Source organism: Castanea sativa, chromosome 10 (assembly GCF_040712315.1).
Source record: "Castanea sativa cultivar Marrone di Chiusa Pesio chromosome 10, ASM4071231v1".
Taxonomy (NCBI): domain Eukaryota; kingdom Viridiplantae; phylum Streptophyta; class Magnoliopsida; order Fagales; family Fagaceae; genus Castanea; species Castanea sativa.
This window is the reverse complement of record NC_134022.1, coordinates 25,845,807-25,856,908: the sequence shown is the minus strand read 5'-3', so window position 1 is coordinate 25,856,908 and position 11,102 is coordinate 25,845,807. Positions and strand designations below refer to the sequence as shown.

Genomic DNA, 11,102 nt, shown 5'->3' with positions numbered 1-11,102 from the left:
TCCCTGCTAAAAACCTCATCTACCATACTACGTACCATGAAATCCATGATACAGTCCACCGAGAAAACAGCCCTTTGATATTAATTCCTGATGGATAGTACATTTTTTTTGTTATTTTTATATAGAGTATGATGTCACCAACTTGGCATTCATTTGCAAGACAGGCTAATTTTCCAATCTTGCATTAAGTTGCAAACAACTATTTTATTACAATAATTATATAATTTATCTGATATATGTATGTATCATCTCTTTCATAATATATAAACCTTATAATCGTATAAGACACATAAAAACAAAAAATGCATATATTTAATACATGAGATATATTTTCATCTTATTGGGCCTTTGGTGTTACGAATTGGCCTCAAATGGGAATTTAGTTGTATGTCTTGTTTATTTTGGTATTGATTTCTCCCTTTCACCTAAAATCTGGAGGGATAAAAACAAAAGGCATCAAATGAATGTTTTGCTTGTTGAATAATGCACGAAAAACACAGTGCAATTGTACATGACACTATCTACCAGCAAGACAAATCTTTGGGCCCCTCTGACCATGTGTTTGTCTGTGACAAGTCTTAATAAAAGAAATGTATCTTGTCAAATGATTGTCCTCAGAACAAAAGTCTTTGAGCTCCGGTTGTTGTGGTTGATCAAAATTATGAATGCCCACCATCTGGAAACAGTATTCTGATCATGCGGTAACACTTCATGTAGAGAATGAAAGCAGCAGAGAAGGCTAATGCCTTAAAATGAGCCTAAATTATTTTACTGTAAACCTTTAATTTGTGGTATCAATACATCATAACTAGAGTTCCAAAAAATTTCACTTGAGGGGAAGTATAGTTTAGTCCCAAAAGAGGGACAAGGCAAAAGGAAGGGAACGCATTGGATACAGCATACAATATTGAGATAGGGGAGAGAAAAATAATAATAATAATAATAATAATAATAATAATAATAATATGCTGTAAAATTTAAATAGAAAACATTGATAATAACTTTTCATATGATGCCTGAAACTTTGAGGGAAGAAAGAACAACAAAAATAATCCAAAGCAACATGAAGTACACACAGGTAACCCAGGCCCAAAGCCTTGGCCCTCCAAGCTCTGCACCCAATGTTACACGCCTATACACCAGAACAGCAATACACCCTACAGAAGTAGCGAAGAAAACAAGCAAAGAGAAGCTTAGCCCCTCTGCATTCTGGATCTGCAATGGTTCTCCATATACGACAAAATTGTATGCTGTATCAATCAGCCATGGAATGCCGATGCCAACATATATATTCACTGAATTGCTGCAGAAAAAAGGGAAAAAGAAATTTGAGTGGCTGACAAATTCTACACTTCCTGTGCATGAGAGTAGTAGTCATTAACTTGGTATAAAAATTGAAACAGTCTTAATTCATGGACCCTAAATCACTCCCCCAACCCCCCCCCCCCTCCCCCAAAAAAAAACCCCACTTATTTGAAAATCACTTAAAAATGCAATTCTAAAAAAGAATGAAATGAGAGAGAAACTGCAATCCAGAGTCACATAACTCTCATATTTACTAATTATATTCCTTCCCTACATTACTCAATTATCAATTGTTTTATTGAGATTTGATGGCTTTAAAAAAAATGGTGCAAGAGTAATAGACTTTAATGACCAAAAGAGAAGGATAGACCTCAACTATATGCTCCCTCTGACTGATATTGTAATTTGTAAACCCAATTTAAAAAATAATAATTTAAAGCATTTTCTTTCCAATAAAAATGTACAAGTTTCCAAAACCATCCTCCTTAATGTAAACTCTAGTAAAGAGAGGTATTGACTTTTCAAGTAAAGTTTAGGGTAAGTTAGGAAAGTTATCAATGTTCTGTTCAACAACTTTCCAAAGATGAACATACTTTGGGACAACCTAATATGGGATAAAGGACCAAAAATATGGAATGAAGGGAATACGATAGTATCTCTTCTGGTCCTTGAGTGAGTGGTTCTCAAGAAATAAGGAGTAATGATCATAATTTGACACTTAACAAGGAATTTCTACCATTGCAAATCCTATTCAACAGTTTAAGAGAGAATGATACAAAAATCTTTGAGGTTAACAATTGGAATATCATCCAGAAACTTCCTCCTTGAAAAATTTATTTTCTATGTCAAACATTATATTAATATGTGAAATGGCCCAAAAATTGGAACTAAATTTTCGAGTAACACCTGCAAGTGATGTTTGCAATGGCAGAGTCTGCTGTTGTCTGACGTTCAGCAGCAATCTTACTTGCCACTAAATCTGGCCATGAAGTTCCAGCTGCTAATGCTGTAAATGCTATAACATATGAATTTATTCCTGAAAAACATTTAAAATAGGATATTAAAAACAAGATATCAGTTCGATTAAAAGCAAAATCATATTTATCATCAGCCAAATAAAGGGAGCTGGGTTTTTTTTTTTTTTTTTTTTTCGAATGAAATATTATTAACCAAAGCAAAGAAAAACATAACAGAGAACACTGGGATTTTTATTTATGGAGATGAGGAAAACCTGTGACACAACTAATAAGATCTGTCAGCTGAGTTACAACATAAGCTATCCCACTGATGAAAAGTAGAGAACAGATGAAGGCAATCCAACCATGAGCAATATGGTAAGGAGGCACAAAAGCAAATAAGAATCTCCATGGTACAAGAAGTAACTGCCAGGAAATTCTTGCTAGTCGCAGATAGACATTGTTCAGTTTTCTTGATTCTGTGCTCTCCAACTGTTCAAGGAACTAAAATTAGTCACCAGAATTTATTGATGACAATTGGGAGGTCAAAAAGATAAATAAATGTGAAAAAGTATTTGGTGCCAGTAAATTGATATAGTGAAATCTACACATCCCTCTGATCATGCAACTACATGGTGGAAAATGAATGCATCTAAACATAAGTACCAAGTCCCCAACCAATCTAATATTAATTCACATCAGTTGTATCTCTAGTTAGCAATTCAAAATAAGAAAGCCAGAGGCAAGACATTAGATTTATAAATCAGTGAGGTAAGATTCAATACTCTTTTAAAATAATGAAAAAAAGGACATGATTCAAAGGAATTTGCATTCAAAAAACTACTTTATGCTGTTGAACAAGAGAAAAGAATAGGAATAGTACAGAAATTAAGGTGTTATTTTAAGCAATTCAAAGTGAAATAAGATACCATCAGTGCATCAGCAAATTGCTGTTTCCAAAGTTTGAGCACATGAGAGTTTTCTAAATTGATCTTGTTTTGCTTATATCTGTTGGAGGATTCAGCAACATCATCAGTGCTAGGAACTTCTTCATACACTGTACCTAGAAAGGTAAACTTTGAGATGGAGAAACCTAATTTTTGATTTATAGTTTTAAAATATGCCAGAAAAATATAAATATCCCTAATATTATGTAGCATAACAGAGCACCATATTACAGAAGTTATCGTGCCTTGTTTTTTTCCCTCACAAATTTCCTTACCTCTCCAATACTTGAAATTTAACCCAAGTTTGTAGAACCTTCACTCCATTTGATGAGTTTTTCTTAAAACAATAGACACACTATTTACAAATAATTTCATTATATGCATAATGTATATCACAGAACATAATACCTTGTTGATACATGAATGTGCATGTCTACACTGACACAGACCTAGTTGTTTTATACCCCTCTTTGTCTTCCTCCTCTTCTTACAAGAGACAAAACCCAAAAAACCTGTTTCCAATTTTCTCCTTCAAAGGTTTAAGTTTTTAATGCTCCTCTTCTAATCAAATTCATAAAAGCTCTATGGTAAATCATGCTAACAAAGTAAAGCAACATCATGGGCATATAGGCGAAGGACACCAAAATTTACCTAATAATCCCATCAAAGAAAGGAGTTTTCCAAGCCTTATAGGCCTAATAGAAGAAGCTTCTGCTACAACTATATAAACTTTTTATATAATGATTGATATTCTAATAAAAATAAAAAATTATCTAAATAGGTGTGTCTCTGCAAACCACTTGGCAATTAGTCCTCCAATCACCTATGACATCCATGTAATATACATTACTCAGATTCTTATCATAAGACCTAATCCAAATGCCCTTCAATCCATTAATCTCTTTCCTAAATAACAACCACCCAGATCTCAGCAGAAATAAAATACACTCAGACTTGCATTCAAATCAACAATATCTTATAACATTTTCAAAATCAAAACAAAACATAAGATTGTTTTATAAGAAAAATGAAATGTACAATGTTTGCAAGCCATTGCACCTGACCAAGTCATGGTCACTCTTGTTAAAAGTAAGCAGAATTTACAGTATCTATATGGTTCCACTTCACCTGAAAGACTTTTAGGAAAATATTTTTGGAACATTTAGTCAATAAATTACCACTGCCTCAATTAGAATAATATTTCATCACATTTAGGTATGTCAGGTAGGTACCTGTCCCATTTCTTGAATGGATGGAGAAAATATCAACAATATCCTTGATTTCATCTTCACCAACTTGATGTAACTCAGAGTACTCATTACAGACCTTGCTCTCATATCTGCAAGAAGTGGCTTCTGCTGGCACCCAGTCCTTTGGCCTCTCAGTTCTTGTCCTTGAGATACAAAGAAAGTCTCAGAAGCAGAAAATCAAGGTAGTCCAACCAGAATAAAGTCACTGACTACAGCCGAAGAGAATAGAACGCCACAGATCCTAAAATAAACAACAAAGTTTATAAAACCCCAAAGATCAAAAGTCAAAGAAAACATACAGAGGAAGAGACAAGTAGGGCCAACGCTTGTCTTGAGCATAAGCATGAGTCAGCAGTAATCCAAATTGAAGTACTGTCAATAAGGCCTCCGAAAGTGTAATCACATTTGGAGTCCATACCTGCAGTGTCAAGTAAAACCTTTACTTTAGAGAGTTCTTCATACATGTCAGCTGCAAACAATATAAAGGGTCCAGCTTTAATGAATTAAAATACCAAATCCACAGGGAGTGGTAAAATAAGACAGCCGGATCATCTTCTCCTACGCCTATCCGCATTTTACTTGAACCCAGCTATAAATTCAAAGATTATTAGTTATGAGTGTTTTTTATGATGGCCAATAATTAGATGAGAGCATAGGCTGTCATGGCTTGTGTGAAATCAATTGATGGCAATGCCTATGCACATGTAACCATCGGCCAAAAGAGCATATATTTGAATCATTTCATTGCATATTAAACAATATAGGGATGAGAAACGATCTGAAGATATATATATATCATACATTGTGTCTAAAGGAAAAATGGCTCTCTTAAAAAAAATCATGATGGTTCACACAAAAGGAGAGGATTACTTTGATTTACCTCCAATATTATGTACAACCAAATATAAGCCCAAAATGACCAAAAGAGCTCCACTAGCCAAACTCCTATATCAGAAATCTTTTTCAACTCTCCAGCTTTTGGAACTACAACACAAACAGCATGGATGGGGAATAGGTCGAATGCAGCAGAACCAACAAGCGTGCCAGGACCCAAACCTATCAATTATGGGGATTTTACAAAAGGTCAAAATATGTAAACACGAGGTTGAAATTGAAGAGATATAATGCAATGCAATTCAAAAGGAAGAAAAATTAAATCAGATGGTGAAATTATTCATCATTGTTGACAATTGAGTGCATCCCTTTAGACTAGTGATAAATTACCAATTGTCCTAAAAACTTAAACCGTTAAGAAATGGCCAATTTAATCATACCATAATTCGAACGCTCCTCCTTACATGTGGGTCTAAACTCCCTCTTAATAAGTGGGACCCAACAAGTGGGATGTTTAACATTATAAATGGGAGGTAGAGTGGAGATAGAGATTAATAACATAATAAATTACCGATCATCCCAAAAGCTTGAGCTATTATGAAATGGTGATTTAATCATTTAGCCATAATTCTAACAACTGAGAGATCATATTTGTCATAAGCAAATATAAGATCCCTTCTTAATATTACAAGTACTTACTCAAATATCAAAGATGGGGGGGAGGGGGGAGGGGGGAGGAGCAAGGTGAAGAGAGAGATTTTAAGTTTCTTTATAGTGGACATCTGAGAGAATATATTCATATTCAAAGGGAAGAAGCATGCATAGAAGTGGTACAGAAAAATAAGACCTTTAACACGCAGCATAAATTTAAAATCCTGAAGAACTATAGGGTATCATAGCTCAATAAGTTGGCAATAAAACTCCAAAAACTATTTTTTTATGTCTAGAAAGGAAAGAAATAATTATAAAACTAACCTCCGGCATCCAGGCTGCCAATGTTTCGTATGGCATCAATAGTGGCTAATGATATTTGAGGAAAGCTAGTACCAAAGGCCAGGAGTGTAATGTCCGCAATTGTGTAATTCCACACCTTTTCATATTTAACAATTTCAGCATTAGTGGAAGGATCTATCTCTACCACTCTCCGTGTATGCTTCACAACATTTTCCATAGAGAGGAAGAAACGAGCAGTTATAGCTGACAACCCAATGAAACAGTAAGCAAGACCAAGAAAATACAAGAAGGCCCGAAAACCATTCCCCAGGGCAGTTTCACCATAAAACAGTAAGTAGCTTTCACATTTTTCAACCCCAAGAATGTTGAAAACCCCATGTATGCTTTCTGCAATTTGCTTATGTGAAAATGCCATCAATAAAATTCCCCAAATCGCAGTTCAAGCATTTAACATCTATAGCTCCAACAAAACAGGAAGAAGACCTGACAGACAAACAGGACCACATAGCAAACATCTAAGGATCTAGATAAAAAGAACACCAATAAAAGTCTACAACATGGATCATACTAGATCAAGTAAATCAAAGGGTAGTTCAAATTGTCACATTGAACTGGTTTTGAACTTTTTTTTTCCTTTTATATATATAGAAAAATCTGTTGCTACAATTCAAGAGCTACCCTTAACTTTAAGTAGATAAAAGCATTTGATCATTGCCACTATAACTGCCACTGCCAAGCTGAAAAATTAAATGCAACTTCTTTGAATTAACTCCAAGCTACTAACTTAATGAAACTCTTCAGCAAAATCTTCATCGAATTCTACTATTCAAGCATATAACATACCAAACCACAAAAAGTTTGGATTTTTGTTTTTCTAAGAAAGACCCACGAAACCAAAAAGCTCAATCTTAATTTTAGCTCCAAAAAGCGATTTTTTTTAGCATTGAAAAGAAGAACAGTACAAGATTATTACAGATGTGTGCACCCACCGCTTTAAACAGAGAAAAGGAGCAAAAGGGTCCCCGGGATTTCCGGAGGCGGAATTGGCGGCCGGAGCTCCGAAGACACGTGGCGAAGCTACGTTTTTCTGGAAATGGGAATTAGGTGTTTGTTTTGGTGGTGCGTCTGCGGCCACGTGTGGAGTTTGTTTTTTATTTTTTTTCAGCTCTTGCACTGTTTGTTGTCCAGGCATGTGATCAGTAAAAATTTTATAAACATTAAACAGTAATTTTTTTAATTATTTTAGATAGATTGAAAAGCCCAAAAAAATAATTGGAGGAGAACGATATTTTTTTGAAGGATTTTGATCATGTGTGTAGGGCACATAATAATTAATTATTTTTAAAATTTTTTAAACAAAATTGTAAAAATATTGACAATTTTTTTAATTCTTAAAAAAATATTTTTAAAAATAAACATGTGTGCTCTAAAAGCACGGATTAACCGAAAGAAAATGATATTTAACATACCTACGAAATGGCCCTATATTTTGCTTTTTCAGTTTTCACACGAAATACACATGCATGGTCTTTTGTCATTTTGTTTGTACTATACTCTATTTGTGCATCTGAATGTGATTCAAATCAAACTCTTATTATAGAAATGTTATTGTTTTGGGATAAAGACCTAAGGTATTGCATGAGTGCAATAGTTCTTATCTCAACTTTTGATTTAATTTAACGGTCGTAAATAATTGTCATGTCATCGATCCATGTCTCACTTGATGTTGAGCTATCTTTTTATACTTCTCCCCTTTCTATTGTTTTAGATTCATCAAATTCAAATTTCTAAAAATTTCTCTCATCCACCAAATCTTGCTGTACGCATCCAATCTCCATGACCATGAAGATTATTTACAATAGAAAGATAGTCCAACACCAGGTGAAACACGGACTACATCAAAAGTTGAGATTAGAAGTACATCCTAGGTATTACACGGGATCTCAATCTATTATTCTCAATCTATTATTTTGTTATCTTACTTCTTCTGTCTTTTAGAATTCTTAAAGCTCTTGTATTTTAATATTTTATTTTCCATTTTCTTAAAATTCATAATTTTAACTATTCTTTTATATTATAATAATAATAATAAAAAAGCTTTAACCATAAATGAATGATTTAGATCTAATAATCACTCATAGGTTCTAATTAGTTCAATTGGTAAAAAATTTTATAGTTGAATAAGATAACCATTGAAGTCTTAGTCTGATGATAAAAAACAATTATCAAGAGTGGACGTCATTAATCTTTATTATCATGAGCGAATGCTATAAATTAAAACTATTTTTAAAAAAAATCCAATAATTACTTTGATTAATGTTAAAATAATGTCCATAAAGTGATTATTGTCCTGTAAGATATCTGAATTTGAACCCTAACTACATCATACGTTAAGAAACTATAAGCATTTATCATTTTTTTAAAAAAATATTAAAATCACCTACTTAACAATGAATAATTCAATCTAAATATTAAATTATATAAGGTTGATAATAACTTATTATATAAATGTCAAAATTATCCTAATAAATAATTTTAAATAATAATATTATGGTGGGCTTTGAGATTTTGGATTTAAATCAACTTAAATTTTATTTTATTTTTAGACTGAACTAAAAAAGTTAAAACTTTAAAAGTTCTACCCAATAAAAAGAAGAAGTTATTTTAGTATTTCTAAAACATCTTACTCTAATTGTCACTCACCGCAGTTTCTTACCTGCAACTTTGATGGTATCCATGTTGACATGAAATTCACATTGATATGGAAGAAACAAGTATTGTCTTTAATTCTTTATTAATGAAATTGTTAAAAGGTCCTCCTCAAAGAAAAAAAAATTGTGGAAGGGTCAACAATTGTGGGAAGCAAAAATCACGTGAAAAGGGGCTATAAAGTGGTTAGACTAGAAAGAGCTCTAAATGTATTTAGTAAATAGTAACCATCAAATCAATTAAGAATTAACTATTGGACAAAACTTAGATACAGTACCTTAAATACAGTTTCTTAGGTACTTCTTTTAAATTACTGCCACTTGTCTAATTTAATGACTTCACTAACTAACGTTAAAACACCATCTCATTTTGTTTCTTTCTTCCCTTTTATTTTTAAATTTTCTTTTCTTGGCCCGCTAGAAATCCATTCATCAAATCTCTTAGACTCTCACACCAGCTAGCTAAAGATGATCAATCTATGGAAATTTCCGATGACCAAAGACACATGCATTTAGGGGTGTTTCGGTTCGGTTTCGGTCGGTTTTTATGGGTATGACCAACCGAAACCGAATATTTCGGTTTGTGAAATTCTCAACCGAAATGGCTGGAAACCGAATGGTTTCGGTGTATTTCTATTTCGGTCGGTTTTCAGTTTTTCAAAGAGAGGGTTATTGAGATTTTCAAAACCCCTAACTTTAATCACATATAAAAAACAAAGTAATAGAGCAACAGAGAGGGAGCTATTGAACAAATCAGAACGACAGAGAAAGAAAAACTTCCAACAATATTTGTTCAACAATTTACACACAGATTCGAACAAAAAATTGAACTTTACCACACCATAGCAGGAGCCTACCACCATGCTTGAGCCTACCAGTGATTTTTTGTTCTCTGTACAGAGATATGTGACTCAGAGAGAAGAGAAAGGCATGGCCATGGTCCATGGGACTCATAGAGAACAAAAAGAAAAGAAAAGAAAAGAATGGGGCCACTGAGGTAGATGGGGAAGGAGCAGCTGAACTGAAGAGAGAACGGCAGAGACGTGAGAAGGGCTGAAGAAAAGAAAAGAGAAGAAGAAAATAGTGAGACAGAGAAAAAATTGGGGAAGGGGGCGGTTGGAAAAAAAGAAAAGAGAAGAAGAAATTAGGGATAAGGGCGGCTGGAAAGAAAGGAAAGAGAAGAAGAAATTAGGGATATTTATATCATGCTATAGTACTAGGGTTTTAAAAAATTAAATAGCAAAAAAATCACTCACGCCCCACGTGAAGGCTCGAGCTTTGGATCTGCTAGCCAAAACATAAGGAGCATACCACTAAGCCACTGATGAGTTATGTTTTAAAGTTATGTAAATATATATATATATATATATATCGGTTCGGTTTGGTTGGTTTCGGGGTGAAAAAATCCAGCGTCGAAACCGAAACCGAAACCGAAAATTTCGGTTTTTAAAAAATGAAACCGAAACCGAACCGCACCGAAACCGAACCGAAATTTTGGCAACGGTTCGGTCGGTTTCAATCGATTTGTTCGGTTTCTCGGTTTTTTGCACACCCCTACATGCATTCAAGGGATGCACTACCTAATTTCATTTTTCTAGATGGGGTAAGTGAGTCTGTAGATCTACATGGGAGTGCCTAATAGGTAGGGAAAAAAAAGATTTCTTAGTGCTTTTGATTTTCTTTCAAAGCCAAATCTTAACACCAAATCTCCAGATTGGGCTTGCTGCGTGGAGTTTGGCAAGGAAGTGGTTGTTGGGTTTGGGTAGGAGTATGGGTTTGCAATGGTTTTGTTTGGATGAATACGAATTGGATTTCAACGTTAACATCAACAGTCAACTTCAAACTAGTTTTTTTCCCCCCTTTTTTTGTTTTGTAACTGATAAATATTGAAACATCAAATAAAATGGAGGAAGGAAGAGATCTAGTTACTGGGTGAGAAATTTGAAGCTCTCAGATTTTCTCTCGGGTTAAGAGAAAACAAAGGAGATGGTGTTTTTTTATTTTATTTTATTTATTTATGGGAAAAGGAGATGGTGTTTTAATGTCAGTTAGTGGAGTCATTAAATTAGACAAGTGGCAGTTTTTTAAAAGGGGTATCTAAGGAACTGTATCTAAGTTTTGCCCTTAACTATTATATCTTGTCCTTTT

General features: G+C 33.8%; 1 protein-coding gene across 5 annotated transcripts; it reads right to left on the bottom strand.

Annotated features, from left to right (window-relative positions):
• Positions 1 to 915: 915 nt before the first annotated feature.
• Positions 916 to 7,394, bottom strand: LOC142611561 (magnesium/proton exchanger). 5 transcript variants are annotated; one of them, XM_075783625.1, is made up of 9 exons: positions 7,236 to 7,394; positions 6,268 to 6,729; positions 5,339 to 5,514; positions 4,758 to 4,876; positions 4,441 to 4,601; positions 3,191 to 3,318; positions 2,537 to 2,753; positions 2,212 to 2,341; positions 916 to 1,303 (listed from the first exon to the last, which is right to left on the bottom strand). In XM_075783625.1, exons 2-9 carry the CDS (start codon positions 6,659 to 6,661, stop codon positions 1,006 to 1,008), a joined length of 1,623 nt encoding a protein of 540 aa, XP_075639740.1. In that variant the 5' UTR covers positions 6,662 to 6,729; positions 7,236 to 7,394; the 3' UTR covers positions 916 to 1,005. The 5 variants fall into 5 exon arrangements, with proteins under 5 accessions (XP_075639740.1, XP_075639738.1, XP_075639741.1 ...); XM_075783623.1 differs by having other exon boundaries at positions 3,191 to 3,324; positions 7,236 to 7,393; XM_075783626.1 differs by having other exon boundaries at positions 3,191 to 3,324; positions 6,268 to 6,633; positions 7,236 to 7,392.
• Between the last annotated feature and the right edge of the window lie 3,708 nt (positions 7,395 to 11,102).